This window comes from Heloderma suspectum, chromosome 2 (genome assembly GCF_057233095.1).
Source record: "Heloderma suspectum isolate Gila_16-S chromosome 2, 16-S_ref, whole genome shotgun sequence".
Lineage (NCBI taxonomy): Eukaryota > Metazoa > Chordata > Lepidosauria > Squamata > Helodermatidae > Heloderma > Heloderma suspectum.
In genome coordinates this window covers 215,349,625-215,366,580 of record NC_139459.1, presented here as the reverse complement: position 1 = coordinate 215,366,580, position 16,956 = coordinate 215,349,625, and the positions used below count along the sequence as shown (strand labels likewise).

At 45.6% G+C, this 16,956-nt stretch overlaps 1 protein-coding gene across 10 annotated transcripts in view; it reads right to left on the bottom strand.

Annotated features, from left to right (window-relative positions):
* Positions 1-632: 632 nt before the first annotated feature.
* The window catches only part of TMC6 (transmembrane channel like 6), a 38,549-nt gene continuing 22,225 nt past the window's right edge, over positions 633-16,956 (bottom strand). For 5 of the 10 annotated variants that reach the window (XM_084837782.1, XM_084837786.1, XM_084837784.1 and 2 more), the window contains exons 12-21: positions 16,571-16,743; positions 12,591-12,672; positions 11,956-12,053; positions 11,178-11,273; positions 10,645-10,720; positions 9,902-10,035; positions 8,343-8,519; positions 7,158-7,236; positions 6,502-6,580; positions 633-4,202 (exon numbers count right to left, since the gene is read on the bottom strand). In XM_084837782.1, coding sequence (XP_084693908.1) covers positions 6,524-6,580; positions 7,158-7,236; positions 8,343-8,519; positions 9,902-10,035; positions 10,645-10,720; positions 11,178-11,273; positions 11,956-12,053; positions 12,591-12,672; positions 16,571-16,743 — 972 coding nt within the window. In that variant the 3' untranslated portion in view covers positions 633-4,202; positions 6,502-6,523. The remainder of the gene's footprint in view (positions 4,203-6,501; positions 6,581-7,157; positions 7,237-8,342; positions 8,520-9,901; positions 10,036-10,644; positions 10,721-11,177; positions 11,274-11,955; positions 12,054-12,590; positions 12,673-16,570; positions 16,744-16,956) is intronic. The other 5 variants (XM_084837787.1, XM_084837791.1, XM_084837790.1 and 2 more) reach the window with 1 other exon arrangement.

Sequence of the window (16,956 nt, the reverse complement as noted above, 5' to 3'; positions counted from 1 at the left end):
TCTAAATATTTGAAGTGCAATATCATGGAATTTGCAGTTCTTCTTCCAGATATTTGCACAGCTTTGCAGCTGGCTTGTGGAGTGTATGTGGCTGTATGTCAAGGACACCTATTGGGTTTTATATGTAGCATGAAACTCACCTTCTGAATACCTTTCCATAACATATCTTAGGAGCCACAGGCCCATCATGTTTAATCAGAATGGGAGGGAAGGAAAGCTCCAGTCCTTTCCTTAAAGCCACTCACCACGATCCCGTACACAAGATCCATTACCACACCCCTTGTTTCATCTACTACAATGGTAATAGCCTTAGGTGATGAGTGGAATGGCAAGGAGGTGGAGAGTCCTTCCTCAATCCATCCTCCACCCCTCCCATATATCAATGAAGTCATTGCCACAAGTGGAGCAAGGATCTGCCCTGAACTAATTTTATTTATGTAGGCCTGCTTCCTATTTCCTTGAACTGATCACAGCCTTCCGGCCTTGTGAAGGAAGTAAAGCTTAGTTTAAAAACAGCAGTCCCCCACTGGATGGAATAAAAACAATTTGACTAATTTTTAGAAGTGTAACCTGAATCTTACTACTTAAACCCAGGCAGTCAACCTTATTCACACATCTGGGCAAGGGCAAATAAATTAACAAAGGATTTATTGTTACACATTAAACAAATACCACATTCCCAACAGAACATAAAGGCCCACCCCAATGAAACCTTGAGAGGATAAACACAACTGAGAGGCATGACTCAGTTCCTCATATCTCCATGGGTGGATAGATCCCAAACATCACAAACCCAAAGTCTTATAGCTGTTACAAAAAGTAGCAATATATATAGTCACTCTCAGCCTTGGCACAGGAGGCCAACAGCCCCCAGATGCCAGTTCTGTAGCACCCACCAGGTCCTAGTTTGCAAAATTGAGTTCTCACTCCTTGAAGAAATAATGCTCTCTCAGCTCCTTGTTGCAATCTTGCCCCAGTGGAATCAGCACAGCAGTTTCTTCTCCAGAAGGTGAGGAAACCTACTGCTCTCATCGTTTCCTGATCTAATTCTCCCACACTCTGTCCATGTAGCTCTTCCTCTTTCAAAACTTCCTTTGAACAAGAACTAGCAGCAGCCACAGGAATACATTCATGTCCTCCCTCATTGCCTCAAGGCTTTTGCTTAAATGCACACCTGATCAGGATGGACACACTCAAATTAACTCCCAGTTAATCCATATTAACTCTTTCCAGACCGCAACACCACACATTATACCATTACTTTACGTTATACATTTTTCTTTATACTTTATAAACCAACAATTAAAACTAGGAATATTCAGATTAACTCATCAAGTTCTCTGGGTTTCATTTCCTGCTTATATTATTCCACTCCATACTTACGGGACCCCATCTCTTACAAAAGGCTAGGGCAGAACCAATCTGGTTTCCCTGGGGAAGGTAAATGAGTGAGAGAGAGAGAGAGAGAGAGAGAATATGTAACATTACTGAAGCAATAGCCTTGCAAATAAGAGTTCAGGGAGTGGTTGTCCAGAAGCAATTGAAACATACTAGAAGTGGTAAAGGTACTTTAAAGCATTCTGTAACCTAAGGAATACTGAAAAAAAACATGCACTTGATGTTGGATCTAAGAGACTCAAACATTCAGAAGGATTTAAGAAAATTACATGATTACTATTATTGAGAACACATTATTTGAAATGTACATTTTAGCTGGGTTTCACAATAAGAAACACAAGACAGCAACTGAAACTGAAGAGTTCTAGAGTGAAATTGTTAACTTAAAAATGGTAGAATGCAATACATTTCCAAGGCCTAAAGGTCCAATTGGCATATAAAGTACACATGATGGTATAAATGCATGTGTGCTAGGATCCTAGGCTGTAGTCCATACCGCAGGAGGGTGCTGCAAAAGACTGATGCTGCCTGGGCAAAGGTGTTGAGCCAGACACATTGGGGCCCCACTAAACAGCATATGTGGTGAAGACCCTTGCCAGACCCTGTGCAAAGGGATACCTGCCACTTTACAAGATGCCTGAGGTGAAACAAGAAAAAAGGAAAATGTAGGAATAATATGAAAGCCATATTAGTTTTATTGAGTCTTATGTGTAACTTTGGTTTTTCATAGTCTCATAGTCTTGTTCTCCAGTTTGAAGTTCTCAGTGAATTCATACAACTCCATTAGTTTGTAAAGAATGAACTGAGTGATCTGGGCAAAGTTCAGAACACTTTGGTCACATGAGCTGGTAAAAAAGGACTGAGCAGTGGTGTTGTAAGTAACAGTAAAGTTACAAGCTGGGATCTGTGGTGAAGCAATCATACATGTTCTACACCATTGGCTATGCTGGCTAGGGCTGAAAGGGAGTTGTAGGCTGAAACATCTGAAGTTGTCCACTCCTGTTCTACATGGATCTAGTAAATCAATATTCTCAACAAGCCACCTTGGTTGTGCATGTTTTAAGATGGAGCAAGGTGACAACTCCACCAATGCTGATTTCATATGCTATATCACCCTCAGAACTTCCTACTATGGTGCCAGTCAGCTCTACATTCTCTGCATATTTTGTCCTCCCCGTTCCACCTTCCCAATGGGTGGGAAAGATCTACATTTGAAGAAAACAAAAGCCTAGCTGGCCTCTGTTGGAACAGAACATTGGACTAGAAAGACCATTGTCTTTTGGCTCCAGGAAGATAGTTCTTATGCCTAGGTCCAGGTCAATTTGGTCAATACTGAATCTGGATGCCTGGGAAAGAGGTTTCCAGTTTGCTCCATCACTCAGCAAGCTCACTCTGCATGTCAAAAAGTGATCTAAGTGGCAAAAACTCAGATTTCAACTTTGCCTCCTTGACCAACATCTTCATGTAGCATATCATCCTTCAATACAAATCAACCTGGCCCGCATGTTTCTATGTGGTAGTAATCTTGAGGGAAGGTATTAAATGAGACAGTCATGTAGAAATGTGCTACCTTCTGATACTGAGCTTAATCTGGGTTAGGGCTTACCAAGTTCAGACCTGAAAAATGTAAAACCATAAGTAAGAATGCTTTTGAACAAGGGAAGACAGTATTTCTCTCACCCCTGAGTTACACCAGCCCATGTAAATCTGAGATTATAGAGCAGGGTAGAGTGTGCAGTTTCCAGGCAGTGTTGAGCCCTGGATCTTGCATTTTCAAAACAAAGTATTGGGTGCATGGCATACGGAAACTGGTGTGAAGTGATGCATGTAGTGGAATTGGCAAATTTATCTCCCCAGTTCCACACAGAAGCGTAGTTTGCCCTGGTCGTACTCGATAAACAAGAAAACATGGAGTAGCAAAGGGTTAATATCTTCTTTATGGAAAGGAAGTCAGTATCAAAGTACAATTATGTTCAGAGGTATAGACTAAAATGCACAGAGGGTGCTTCCAGAGGTATTGTGCAGCTATTCCATCTTTTCCTCAATTTTTTTCTTTTTTTTGGCAAGAAAAAAGATGGAAACAGCACAGGACAGTTACAAATGGAAGATGTCAGGCCTAGACAGCTTGCAAATTCCTTGAATGAGGCAGTCCCGTTGCACAATGAAAGCCTCGTTTGAAAGCACCAAGAGACACCCATGTTAATGACAACAGACTGTGGCGATCTATTATATCTTCACAAGAACTTCACAAACTGCAATAAACATTCAATATCACTCACCCTGTTACCAGCAAAGGAAGAAATCAAAAAAGGGATTGTTTTCAATAGCATAAAACCATGATGTCCCTGGTGAGAAAGAGATCCTGCCAGCAAACCTCTTACAAGCTTCATATTATACGCCCATGAGCTCACTGCAAGTCCACTGTGGAAAGCCCAAGGGCCATTATACTTCTTCAAAGTTCAAGCAGTTTGGTTCTTCTCTTTTAAAAATAATCACCTTCAGTATCATTCAAGTAGTTTAGGGATCCTTTGATCCAACTCAAGATTTCCATTTGCCTGTCCATGGAAGCTAGAGTTGCCAGCAAATGCTAAGCATGGAAGTTCCTGGACTGAAGATGGACAAGATCCCCATGAAATCTTCTGAACAGGGAGTAGCCTGAAGGCAGACAACAGGAGACTGGCTTTTTCAGCAGCATGCAGCAATTTCTCAGAGCAGTCCTGGAGGGACCACATCTATTCTCCATCTCCCAAAAAGCATGTCAGCCAGAGAAGAAAGGTGCATCTTGTACATTCACTGAAGAACTGCTGAGTTGAGAGAGACATTTGAGCTGTCATTTATTTATTTATTATTTTATTTATTAAATTTATTAATCGCCCATCTGACTGGTCACCCAGCCACTCTGGGCGATGTACAACCCACCATAAAACAATTTAAAACAATAAAATTTTACCATAATTTTTTTTTTTTTTTAATACCCTAACCCACCCCAAATGCCTGCCTGAACAACCACGTTTTTAATGCACGACGGAAGTTCATTAAAGAGGGGGCATGACAGAGTTCCCTAGGGAGGGAGTTCCACAGAGTGGGGGCCACCACAGAAAAGGCCCTCTCCCTCGTCCCCACCAGTCTAGCTGTCCTGGCTGATGGGACAGAGAGAAGGCCATCTGAGGCTGATCTTGTTAGGCGGCCTGTCTGGTGTTGCTGGAGGCGCTCCTTAAGATAGGCTGGGCCGGAACCATATAGGGTTTTAAAGGTCAAAACCAACACCTTGAATTTGGCCTGGAAAACAACTGGTAACCAGTGCAACTCCTTCAGCACTGGAGTGATGTGATCTCGCCGGCGGCTGCCTTTAATCAGGCGAGCCGCCGCGTTCTGTACCAGCTGCAGCTTCCGAACCGTCTTCAAGGGTAACCCCACGTAGAGTGCATTACAGTAGTCTAAACGAGAGGAGACCAGGGCATGTACTACCGATGGGAGCAGATGGTCGGGAAGGAAGGGGCGCAGCCGCCGTATCAGATGGAGTTGATACAGTGCTGTCCAGCTCACAGCTGACACCTGAGCCTCCATGGACAGCTGGGAGTCCAAAATGACCCCCAGGCTGCGGACCTGGTCTTTCAAGGGTAGCCATACCCCATTCAACACCAGGTCAACGTCCCCCAGCCTCCTCTTGTCTCCCACCAAAAGTACCTCGTCTTGTCAGGGTTGAGCTTCAGCTTATTCCTCCCCATCCAGCCACTCACCGTCTCCAGACATTTGGACAGGGATTCTATGGCCAACCTTGGTGAAGATTTGAATGAGAGGTAGAGCTGCGTGTCATCCGCATATTGATGACACTGCACCCCAAACCTCCTGATGATAGCCCCCAGCGGCTTCACATAGATGTTAAATAGCATCGGGGAGAGGATGGAACCCTGTGGCACCCCACAAGTAAGTGGCCACGGGTCCAAAACCTCCTCTCCCAGTGCTACCCTCTGGTACCTGCCGGAGAGGAAGGACCGGAACCACCGCAATACAGTGTCTCCAATGCCCAACCCCTCCAGACGGTCCAGGAGGATACCGTGGTCAACGGTATCAAAAGCCGCTGAGAGGTCGAGGAGAACAAGGAAGGAGCATTCACCCCTATCCAGAGCTCTTAGAGAACTAATAATTGCTCTTAGAGAACTAATAATATTGTTACAGGCAGGATAATGGTTCTAAGGCACTGCTCATTGCCAACACCTAATTTCGCCACTGCCCCCACTGCAAATCTTTTATTGCTTTTATATTCCTAACTTCCCCAAATGGCTGTTAGTGAAACACCTTCCAGCTCTATTTTGGCTGTAAATTTTCCAGCTCAGGAGTGTGCTGGAAATAAGTGGCGTATTGTGTCCTCTAATGTTCCATTCAGGGAACAGAAGAACTAAAGATTTCCCATATTCAGGGCAAACTAAACGTAACAGTGATACAATCCTGTGTTATGATGCAGATCGTGCCAAATCCCTTTTAAGCAGGGTGGCAATGCTTTAAGATGAAGCATGGGTAGAACAAGGGTGCTGAACCATTCTCCCACCTGCTCTCCCCGCCAATATTTCTGCCCCAACCACCTCTCTTTTGGCCTCAGAGAAAAAAAATATTGCTTGGGGAGAAAGCACAGCACCCTGCCCACTTGTCCATGCTGCAGTTTAAGTCCTTCCTCACCCCACTTCACTGGAATTTGGTGGAAGTCTGATTCTAACACTCTAATCTGCCACCATCATGTCTAGTTTGCTACCTGCTGAATCATACAGTTTGCTTCCATCAAGGTGATTTTCTAAGACCTTTCACAAAGGAAGTGGGGCAGCCTTTCCTTTCTCTCTCTCTCTCTGTACATGTGTGGGTGGGGTGGGGTGGGGTGGGGTGGGGTGGGGGGCACTGAACAAACCAGGAGAGACTTGCAACACAGCTAGCATCAGCACTGGGTGGGGCCTAGAAAAGAAGCTGACAGGCTAGATGGGAAGCCCCTGAGGACCAGCAGTCCCCCATCCCTGACTTAAGGGTTGACAGCCAGGCACTCTTTGCATCCTCTCCTCTGAGCAGCACTGTCATTCCCACAGGACTCTTGGATCCACAGTTCTGAAGCTTTACCTCATCTCCGCTTGCTGTGCTCTCATTTTCCATATACAGTATGAAGCTTCTGAATGAGAAACATCTTGTCTTCTCCTTCCTAGAACACCAGAGATATTTAAGGTGAACAGCAGGAAAGTGACTTTTTAAAAAAAACGAGTGCTAGTGAGACTCGAACAGATAGGTAAGACTGAGACAAATATGATCTGCGACCAATAGGCTTTCCCCCAGTTGCTGTAGGGGTCTACTGCAAGACTTCTTTTACACTACTGGTGAAGTGCCTGCCATTACAGCTGGCAGGATTTGTGTGTGTGTGGGGGGCCTTTACAGTGCAGGGACCCAATATGGGAGGTACACTGCATTGTGCACAGATGCTTTGAGGAAACACCCCTTTTGGCCGTGGAAGCCGGGCCAGCTGCTGAGCCTTTACTGCAGTGCTATTCCCATGCACGGCGCATTTCATTTTACTACAGAAGCGGGCAGCCGCCGTTCACTCAGCCCGTTTACTTTGGTTCCAATGAAATGCAAAGATTAAGAGCTTGGTTCTCGGTGGCTCTCACTATTTGCACAGTAGTTCTCCCTTTCAGCAGAGAGGAGGAAGGCTGGCTCTTTCAGCCTCAGAACCTCACAAAAGAAAGGAGAGCCCACTCATCCACTCCCGCTCCCCCAGCACTCACATTGGCAATCTGCTCCCTCAGTAGGGTAATGATTCTCCGTTGACCCTTCACCACCTGAATGTTGAGGTAGATCACAGCTCTGCAAGGTGCAAGGGTGGGGAACAGATCATCATGCTGAGGAGCTGAGCAACAAATGCTCGGAAGAACTATGTGCACACCAACGATGCTTGACGGGATACTTCATCCCGTGCTTTCATACAGGGAATAGGGGGAGTGCTACACTCACACACAGAATAGGGGGTGTCAGTCATCTCAGATGCTGGCGCACCTAACACGCGCCTCTCAATGAGCAGCTTGGCACCTCAGCCACTGAGAGTTACAAGAAGCATATTCAGATGCGCATGCCTATCCCGGGCCCAGAACACCCCAAAGTCACCATGTCTGTGATTACATTGTGTTGCGGCAAACCTGCCTATTTGGAACAGTTTATGGCAGCCTTCCCCAGTCTGGTGTCCTCCAGATGTTTTGGACTTGAACTCTCATAGCCCCAGCCAGCGTAGCCAATGGTCAGGAATGCTAGGAGTTGTAGTCCAAAACATCTGGGTGGTATCAGCTAGGGGAAGGCTGCCTATGGCATCAACACGCCATAACAGAAGTTTGAAATATGCAAACTTATCTTCTATTGACAGGTAATCATTTCTGTATCAATAATTTAAAAACTTGCTTTAGGAAGCGCCATTAGTAGCATCTTTTGAGTGACTCCAGCTTGCTTAAGGAGCTGCCTAGCAGCAGAGACCATCAGCCGCTTTTACAGAATAGAACAGTCCTGAGCATTTGCTGGTGCTGAGTTAGGTTGAGAACATGGCACACCATCAGCCTTCATCTTCATCAATGGTGCTTCCAGACGGGTTTTTAAAATGATACCATCGCCCTGCCTCATTCATGGAATTTTACAGGGGTTCAGACAATATGTTTCACTCATAACGGTCCTGTGTTTTCCCAATGCTTCTTTCATCTTTTTTCTTACTGCAGAAAATCCACTAACAAAGAATAGCTGCATAATGCCTTCTGATCGGCATCACTACGAGCTCTCTGTTTGGAAGCACCCTATATGACAGGTCCAGGTATATTCCATATCTGATACACACTGTATTTGTCAAACTGCTCTTCACATGACTAGGGGCAGGAGGAGGAAACCCCTGGCTTTCTAGGCTTAGATAAATAATGGGAGTCATTCCAACTTACAACAAAATTCCAGAGATTAAAAACAGGAAGAAGGAATTTTGGATCAGGTGCTGGTGGATCCAGGTAAACCAGGAGAGGTTTGGGTTGGATTGCTCCAGCTCTACAACCCACATCTTCCCAGAATCATAGATGGTCTCACGGGTTTGGAAGGGTCCACATATCTCTGATGGTTTCACTCTGGATGGGCAAAGAGCAGCTGAGCATCAAAAAGCTCATCAAAAGCATTATTCTATTTGGCATACAAAGAATACACATCTAACTTACTGATTTTACAGTATTTATATATATCACTTTTCAGGATTAAATTACAAAGCCATTTACAGCATAAACACATAATCATTCCCAAGTTCAAGGGTGAGGGCCATTGCTTATGGTGGCAAAATAGCATCACCCACACACAAGAGGGAGGCATCAGCAAGCTTGGGGGAACCCCAAGATTTACAGAAGTACAAAAAATCTTTAGGAAAAAAATGTAACGGCGGGAGGGAGGAATGACTCAGACTGATGACATGGTGGCTTTCAAGTGGGCTAGAGACACAAAGTTTACAGAAAAAGGAGAATGAGAGGCCCAAAGTAAGATAAATGGGCAGGCTAGTTTTATCTCGGATGACAGAACTGGGAATTACAGAAGGTCAGCAAGAGAGGGACTCTATGGCTGTTAGGAACAGCCCACTGAGGACTGAGTGAGCTCAGAAGAACAGAGCGCTGACTGACTGCTGGGGTGGGAGGGGGCAGGAATAAAAAACAGGTGAGAGGGGCAATGGAATGGGGGGTCTTGGAGGAAGGCATAGCTGATTGGCTGAAACGGTGAACCGGAGCACTGTGTTGCTGGTACCACTTGTGTTTAACTAAACCTGATCATGAACATGTCTGCATACGGAGCAATTTGCACTAGTAGAGACACCTTTTCAACTTTTTCTTTCTTATTCGGATTCTAACAGGCATATAAACATGTACTTAAGCAATCCCTCAATGTTTTTAGCAATATATGAAAGGTGCTTCATGTGCAAATCTGATGCCATTTGAGAAGTGGGGGGGGCACACCTCTCAGTTATGCTTCCCCCAATACGGAAAGCAGTTTACAGAATGCCCTGTAAACAGGATGCAGCAAGCAAGGTTCATGACACATTCTTCAAGGGAACAAAAAAAAAAGATTGTTAAAAATAACACCATGATAGAGGCTGTGGTGACAGGATGGACACAGGCCCACCATATCAGAGATGTGGTTTAGACTTTATTGCCCTGAAAACAGACGATATCTAAAAGGTTGCGCTAGCACTGGGTGGAATGTCAGCTTTTCTAAGAGAGGGAGAGATGACTCAGGTTGACGACATGGTGGCTTTCACATGGGCTAGGGACACAAGCTTTACTGAAAAATGAAAATGAGAGGCCCAAAGTGAGATACATGAGCCAGCTGGTTTTATATCAGACTTCTTGGGTGACAGAACTGGGAATTACATAAGGATAGCAAGGGAGGGACCCTATGATTATTAGATCTGTAGCACATACACCTGGAAGTTAACGGTAGCAGGTTACATTTGCACAGAAAATCTACTCACGCCCAGATGGTGTAAGAGAGGAAAATGGAGGCACCCAGGAATGAAGGGAAGCACAGCAAGGTGATGAAGATAGTACTCATGTGAGATGCACGCCAAGGTTTGCTGGGAGACTGGCAATTTCTCATCAAGCTGGTCTGGGATGGGGACAATACAGAGGGTTTAAACCAGCTCATTTGCTCCTAACAACAATAGCATCTGAATGGAACATAGCCCTATTCTGAGGAAGGTCGACCACAGCAAGTCCCTATTTGGCTGCTGCTCTTCCCCTTTAATGGGCAACCAACATATAGAACTGCACAGAGGAAAAAGCAACTAGCAGTGGTTGTGAGTGGGAAAGTGGCCAACAAGGAAAAGGATATGCACCCCTTCTCTCCTACAGCTCCTCTGCTCAACACTACAGCCTTCCCTGCCTGCTTTTTAGATTTTTTTTTTTAAATAGGGTTTTATTATAGACATTCATGTGTAACATGCATTTGCCCCTTAGCTTCTTGTGAACAACAGCAGAGCACCCACATGGCTGTTTCCTGCTTCCTTCCACTGTCCTCTAGACAGAGCTAGCAACAGATCTGGAGCTGCTCCTCCTCCCACACAGCACAGTTTGCTAGTTGTTCCCCACCCTGACTCCTCCATCCCATAACACTGCAGCCATTTCCATAATCCTTTCCCCGCTGCTCACACACGCGCCCTCCTCTGTGCAAAGGGAAAGTGCATTAGAGTTGGTAGGAGACAGGCAGCTAAATTACCTTCTTAATATAAAACAAGAGCAGCAACTTGAGGATTTGGACAATGGGGAGAAGTGGGGCAAAGAAGACCCCCAGCCTGGGGAAAAAAGGGGAGACAGACATTGTTAGATAGCTTTTGTTGTTGCTTGCTCAGCTTGTGAATCAGTCACAGAATTCTGCACCCAAACTCCTTTGTGTGAAAACAGAAGGTCCCAGGTTCATTCCTTGGCATCTGCAGGTAGGACTGTGGAAGAACTTTGTTAGAAACCTGGAGAGCCACTGCTGGTCAGTGGACAATGCTGAGATAGATGGATCAATGGGCTGACTTGGTAGAAGGCAGCTTCCTTTGTTGTGTTGGAAGCTGCCTTGAACACCTTAGATGAGGCAGGGCAAAAATGTTTTAAATAAATAACTACATAAATGCTAAAGATCCTCACCCTTCTTTGAAAGCAGTTCCGTGCTTTTATCTGCAGAGGGAACTGAGCAAACAAAAATATGAATAGTGAAAGGGAGTGGTAGTCCCCCAGCAGAGGATGGGAATAAGAATCTCTCACCAGGTCAGAGTCTGTCCGTAAATCAGTTCCAGCACGTTTCTAGCAATGTCAAACTCAGGTCTCCGTTTATTCTGCAGCTTCTTCTCCAAAATCACCCTGAGTGGAAGAGAGAGACTGACTCAGAAAGTAGGGCTGCCAAAAATAAGATGTTAACTGCTGCTTAATTTGACAATTAAGAAGCATTCAGTAACACAGAAGTACACAAACAGGGATTTTTCCCCACAGATGCTTTTTCCCTCCCCTAGCTTTTCTCAGGCAACTTTCTATTCCATGTCTCAGAGAAAGTCATCTTCTTCTTAAGAGGAGCTTTCCACCAAGCAGCAAAAGATGCCTATCACATCTCCAATGTGCCCGCTGTAAGATTCGATCCACCAAGTCTGTATTTGTCTGGGGCTGTTTTCTGGAGCAGCAGAAGGACGAGTGGAGGGGACAGCCCAATCCTAATCACAATTATGTTTAGGTCTGCAGTAGGAGGATGCAATCTGGCTTCCCATGGCAAATGTCGCATCCATTTTTAATGCATCTGGCTGGCATCCTGGAGAGCCTCCATAGCCAAATACAAAGGATCACATTCTTCATTCCATCCATTAACATGATTAAAAGGGGTGGGGAATTCTACCTTTTAACCAGTTTCTTAAGTTTTTTATTACAATATATTAAGGTGTGTGTTAAGTGACACTGAGTATATGCCCCAAAAATTTTGGAAGGAGAGTGAGGCACTGCCTGGGCAAACCAGAGAAATGTTTGGCTTTTGGGAAAGGGGTGGCCTGAACATTACCTCCACATCAGCTCTCCAAAGAAGGTGTCCAAGAGGTTGAAAATGAAATCCATTACCACCAAGCGGTATAGCTCCTGCCCCACAAAGGTTTCCCAGCACTGTAGAAAGATAGGCAGTGCCTGCATCAGAACAGGCAGAAGGAGGGGCTCCTTCTCTTCCCCCACCACTGAGCTTCCCCCATAGTCCTTGCAACAGGCAAATAAAACCAGAGCTGTGAACTGGTCCAAAGCCCACCCAGCCTTGGTGCTCATCTTTGCTTCCTTGGGTCAGCTCCTTGGCAACAGCCAGTCCTGTATGAGCCTAGTGATATTCATGTGCAGGATCCAATTCTAACCATTTCAGTTCAGGGTGTCATCCTAAGCAACAGAAAAGGCTGCTCATTGCAGAGACCTTTTCACTTTCAAAGGCTCTCTTCTCTCTTTCCGTAATTGGCAGCCAAGAGCTATCATGCTGGAAGCTATTTGCTCACCCACTGTACCCACACTGAACTGAAAGAGAGAAATGCTCTTTTGTTCCAAGTACTCAAAGCCATTTTTTGTGCCTGGCCTACTGTTCAGTCAGATAAAGTCACAATGGACCAGCTATTGCTAGAACTGTTCCAGATACAGCCTAGGCTGTTACAAATTCACACTGACCTGAATCTTTGAAGATGTCACTTTCCGACTCAGCCAGTGATAACAGAGCAGGCCTAAAATAACCATCTTCAGAATTAAGTTCCTGCAAAGGAAAGAAGAAAATAATTCCTAAGATGGAATTTGCTTCCAGGTAAGAGTGACTAGCAACCTTGATCCCTCCAACCCTGAGATCTTATCTTTAAGGGGAGCATAAACCAGCCTCCCCCAACCTGGTGCCCGCCAGATGTGTTGGACTACAACTCCTAGCATCCTCCTAACCAGCTGGCCAGGTGATGCTGGGCATTGAAATCCAACAAATCTGGAGGGCACCAAGTTGGGTGAAGCTGCCATATGCCAGAGATGCATCTTCTTTCACAGCTGCAGAGCTATTAAAGAGGCAGGATGGCTGTCTAGGTTACAAACCTGGAAAAGTGTAAGGCTCATTTGTGCAAATAGCCTCAGTTTTTGGTCCACAACTGCCTTTTTTGCAGTGTACCTGCCCTTTCTAGTGGCACACTGCCTTTGGGACTGCACAGGCTAATTATTCAGGGGACTGGATGGATGGATGGATGGATGGATGGATGGGCCTGCCTTGCAACACAGCATTGGAGCAGATGGCTTTGGTCTCTTCTAACTCTGAAAGGTAGGAAGGAGTAACAATACAGCAATGGAATGCAACATGAACAACGTCTGTCAGCCATCTTGGAGTGAGGACTGCACCACGCAGCAAAACAATGCAGAAAACATCTAATTAAATAATAATAATTCAGATATAAGAGCAACATTCTAGCCTGATTTCTTCTCCTAGACTGATGAAGCAGAGCAATTCAACAGATGAATGGATAGAAAGCACGCTTAGAGATAGCCACTCTTCTATGAACACCAAAACTGAACAGAATACTGTTTTCATACCGATTCAACTATTGAATGGATCGATCTGCTTTGGAATAACATGGAAAACAGTGATGAGGTTAGAATATTGCTTTCATATCTTACTTAGGGATATATTGGAATTCCCTTTGGAGGATGCAAACTCAACAGATTTTTCCAGTTTGGCCCTGCGGATTTCGTTCCTTTCTCCTTGCTGGCATCAACTCAATCTGCAGCGAGTTGAGCCAATACACCGATTCCTTTTTTTTAAATAATGATAGTAATTTGCATATTTTGGGAGGGGGATCTTGAAATTTGCCCTAATGGTGTTCCTGAGGAAGTGCTGAAGTGGAGGATGAAATTGACAAGTTCTTTGACAAGTACATAATATAGCTCTGCTGGGCCAAAGGATGAAGTGTGTGGAAAGGTTGAAACTGACAAGGATATTGACAAGAGGGGAATATGCCTCTGCAGGGCTACATAGCAGACAGATTTTTGATCATGCTCATTTGCACAATATCGCCAATAAAAAATATTTTTTAAAATTCCAACACCATTTGCACAACCTTCAAGATCCCCCCCCCCAATTTGTGCAAATTACAATTTGGGTAAGTTGTGGAACCTGAAAAAATGTGCAAAATATTTCTGAAATTGGGGGAAAAAATCCTAGACAAAATGGGCATCAATGACTGCCTTCATGAACCAATCTGTGCCTCAGCTTGCTTCCTCATTCCAAACCACATAAAGCCTCAGCATGAAGTAGCCTGTCTATGCAATATTATTACTTCCTGCCCTTTTCCTGCAAGACCCAGAATCTGCATAGCTCCATCTCACTGCTTCCGCCTTAGTCTCCAATGCTAACACCCAGGTAGACAAACAGAAGGCAAAAGCAAGATGGGATGTATGATTCCCTTGTATGTTTGTAGCCTTTACTACAAATAAGGGCACTAGGGAAGTCTTGGGGAAGAGATCCAACCAGTCCTCTGGTCTCTTCATTGGTAAGGGCATAGAGCACCAGCCCATTCAGACAGGAGGACCAAATGCAGTGTCTGGGCCTCCAGTGGCAGCAGCTAACACATAAAGAAGGGGAGTTGAATCTCAGGCTCATCGGCTAAATCTGGCCTGCCTGGAGTTCCAGTCAAACCCTCTGGGGTATCCCAGATGGTCACACCCCCTTCCCCCAGGCCCACCCTTTCCCCCGGCCACCAATTGTTTGGTGACTTCCTGAATTTTGTGCAAGTTTTTCCCCATTCTAAAAGGTGGAAATGCTTCTCCCAAGGCTTAGTGACTGTTAGGAAGAGCTTGATGCTCCAAATCCTACAAGCTAGGCTTCAGCAGTATGTGAACCGAGAACTACCAGAAGTACAAGCTGGGTTTCAAAGAGGCAGAGGAACTAGAGATCAAATCGCCAACATTCGCTGGATCATGGAGAAAGCAAGAGAATTCCAGAAAAACGTCTATTTCTGCTTCATTGACTACGCTAAAGCCTTTGATTGTGTGGATCACAACAAACTGTGGCAAATTCTTAAAGAGATGGGCGTACCAGACCACCTTACCTGTCTCCTGAGAAACCTGTACGAGGGTCAAGAAGCAACAGTAAGAACTAGACATGGAACAACCGATTGGCTCAAAATTGGGAAAGGAGTACGACAAGGCTGCATATTGTCGCCCTGCTTATTTAACTTATATGCAGAGTACATCATGAGAAACGCCGGGTTGGATGAATCACAGGTCGGAATTAAGATTGCCGGGAGAATTATCAACAACCTCAGATACACAGACGATACCACCCTAATGGCAGAAAGCGAAGAGGATCCCAAGAGCCTCTTGTTGAGGGTGAAAGAGGAGAGTGCAAAAGCTGGTTTGAAACTCAACATTAAAAAAACGAAGATCATCGCATCTGGCCCCATCACTTCCTGGAATATAGAAGGGGAAGAAATGGAAGCAGTGACAGATTTTATTTTCTTGGGCACCAAGATCACTGCAGACGTTGACTGTAGCCATGAAATTAAAAGACGCTTGCTCCTTGGGAGGAAAGCTATGGCAAACCTAGACAGCATAGTAAGAAGCAGAGACATCACCTTGCCAACAAAGGTCTGTCTAATCAAAGCTATGGTTTTCCCAGTAATAATGTATGGCTGTGAGAGCTGGACTATAAGGAAGGCTGAGCACCGAAGAATTGATGCCTTCGAACTGTGGTGCTGGAGAAGACTCTTACGAGTCCCCTGGACTGCAAGGAAGTCAAATCAGTCCATCCTAAAGGAAATCAACCCTGAGCGCTCATTGAAAGGACAGATAGTGAAGCTGAAGCTCAAATATTTTGGCCACCTAATGCGAAAAGTCACTGGAAAAGACCCTGATGCTGGGAAAGACTGAAGGCAAAAGGAGAAGGGGATGGCAGAGGATGAGATGGCTAGATAGCATCACCGATGCAATGAATATGAACTTGAGCACGCTCCGGGAGAGAGCGCAGGACAGGAAGGCCTGGCGTGCTATGGTCCATGGGGTCATGAAGAGTCGGACATGACTGAACGACTGAACAACAACAACAACAACAACAAGGAAGAGCTTGGCACTAAAATATGCTGGCATTTGGGCCCTGCCCCAGGCCCGGTGTCAGCAGTCAGCACAGGCGGGCAATTGCTGAGGTCCCAGAGGCTAAGAAGGGTCCATCTGCCCTTGCCCAACCATGGCGCGACTGCCATTCTTCTCCTCCTTTAGCCGGCCACACTGGCAAAGCGCCAGCTCACCCAGCTGAGCCTACAGGCCCAAGCACTCCATTTTAAAAGAAATGGTTGGTGGCAGCACCAGGGACTTTGGCAGGCAGGTAAGGGGCTTTGGCTGGTTGTGGGTGGGCTTCGGCAAAGGCCAACTAGCATGACTATGCTGAGGGCCCAGTAGACTCTGGTGCCGGCCCTGCCCGGTTCCTTTGGCCTCACCCATTTTGCCTTTGGCCCTGTCCACCACTGGAATGTGGCCCCCGAGAGCTTCTGCAAAACTGAATTTGATTCACAGGCTGAAAGAAGTTCAACACTCCTGACGTAAAGCCTAGCCCTAGAAAACGCAGAGCCAGTGGCAGGCCCATTCTCTTCCCTCCCTCCCTCCATTTCAGCCACCAGACTCTGTGTTACCTGCAAATGGCGACATACACCTCTAGGACTGGAGACTCCTGCTTCTCCCAAACAGCCAGGAGGTTATACACGTAGGGTATGAGCAGGTTGATCAGAGACACCAGCAGAGGCAGGGCGAGGAGCAGCGCTTCTTTCCCAGTGCGGCTGCTTGTCAAGAGTTTCTCGTGGTGAACCTGAGGAGGAGCAGGTGCTCACTGGGTTATTCCCAACTCCCACCACCACCGTATACTAACTTAACCACATTTAATGCAAACTGGGCTGCAATACAACAGGGTTTAAACAACAGGGCCCCCTCTTGTGACTTAACAGTCACCAACAACGATCATGCTGGGTAACTGCAGGATGTGGTGAACTACATGCAACAGTACTGTGGTGAGTGAAGAGTT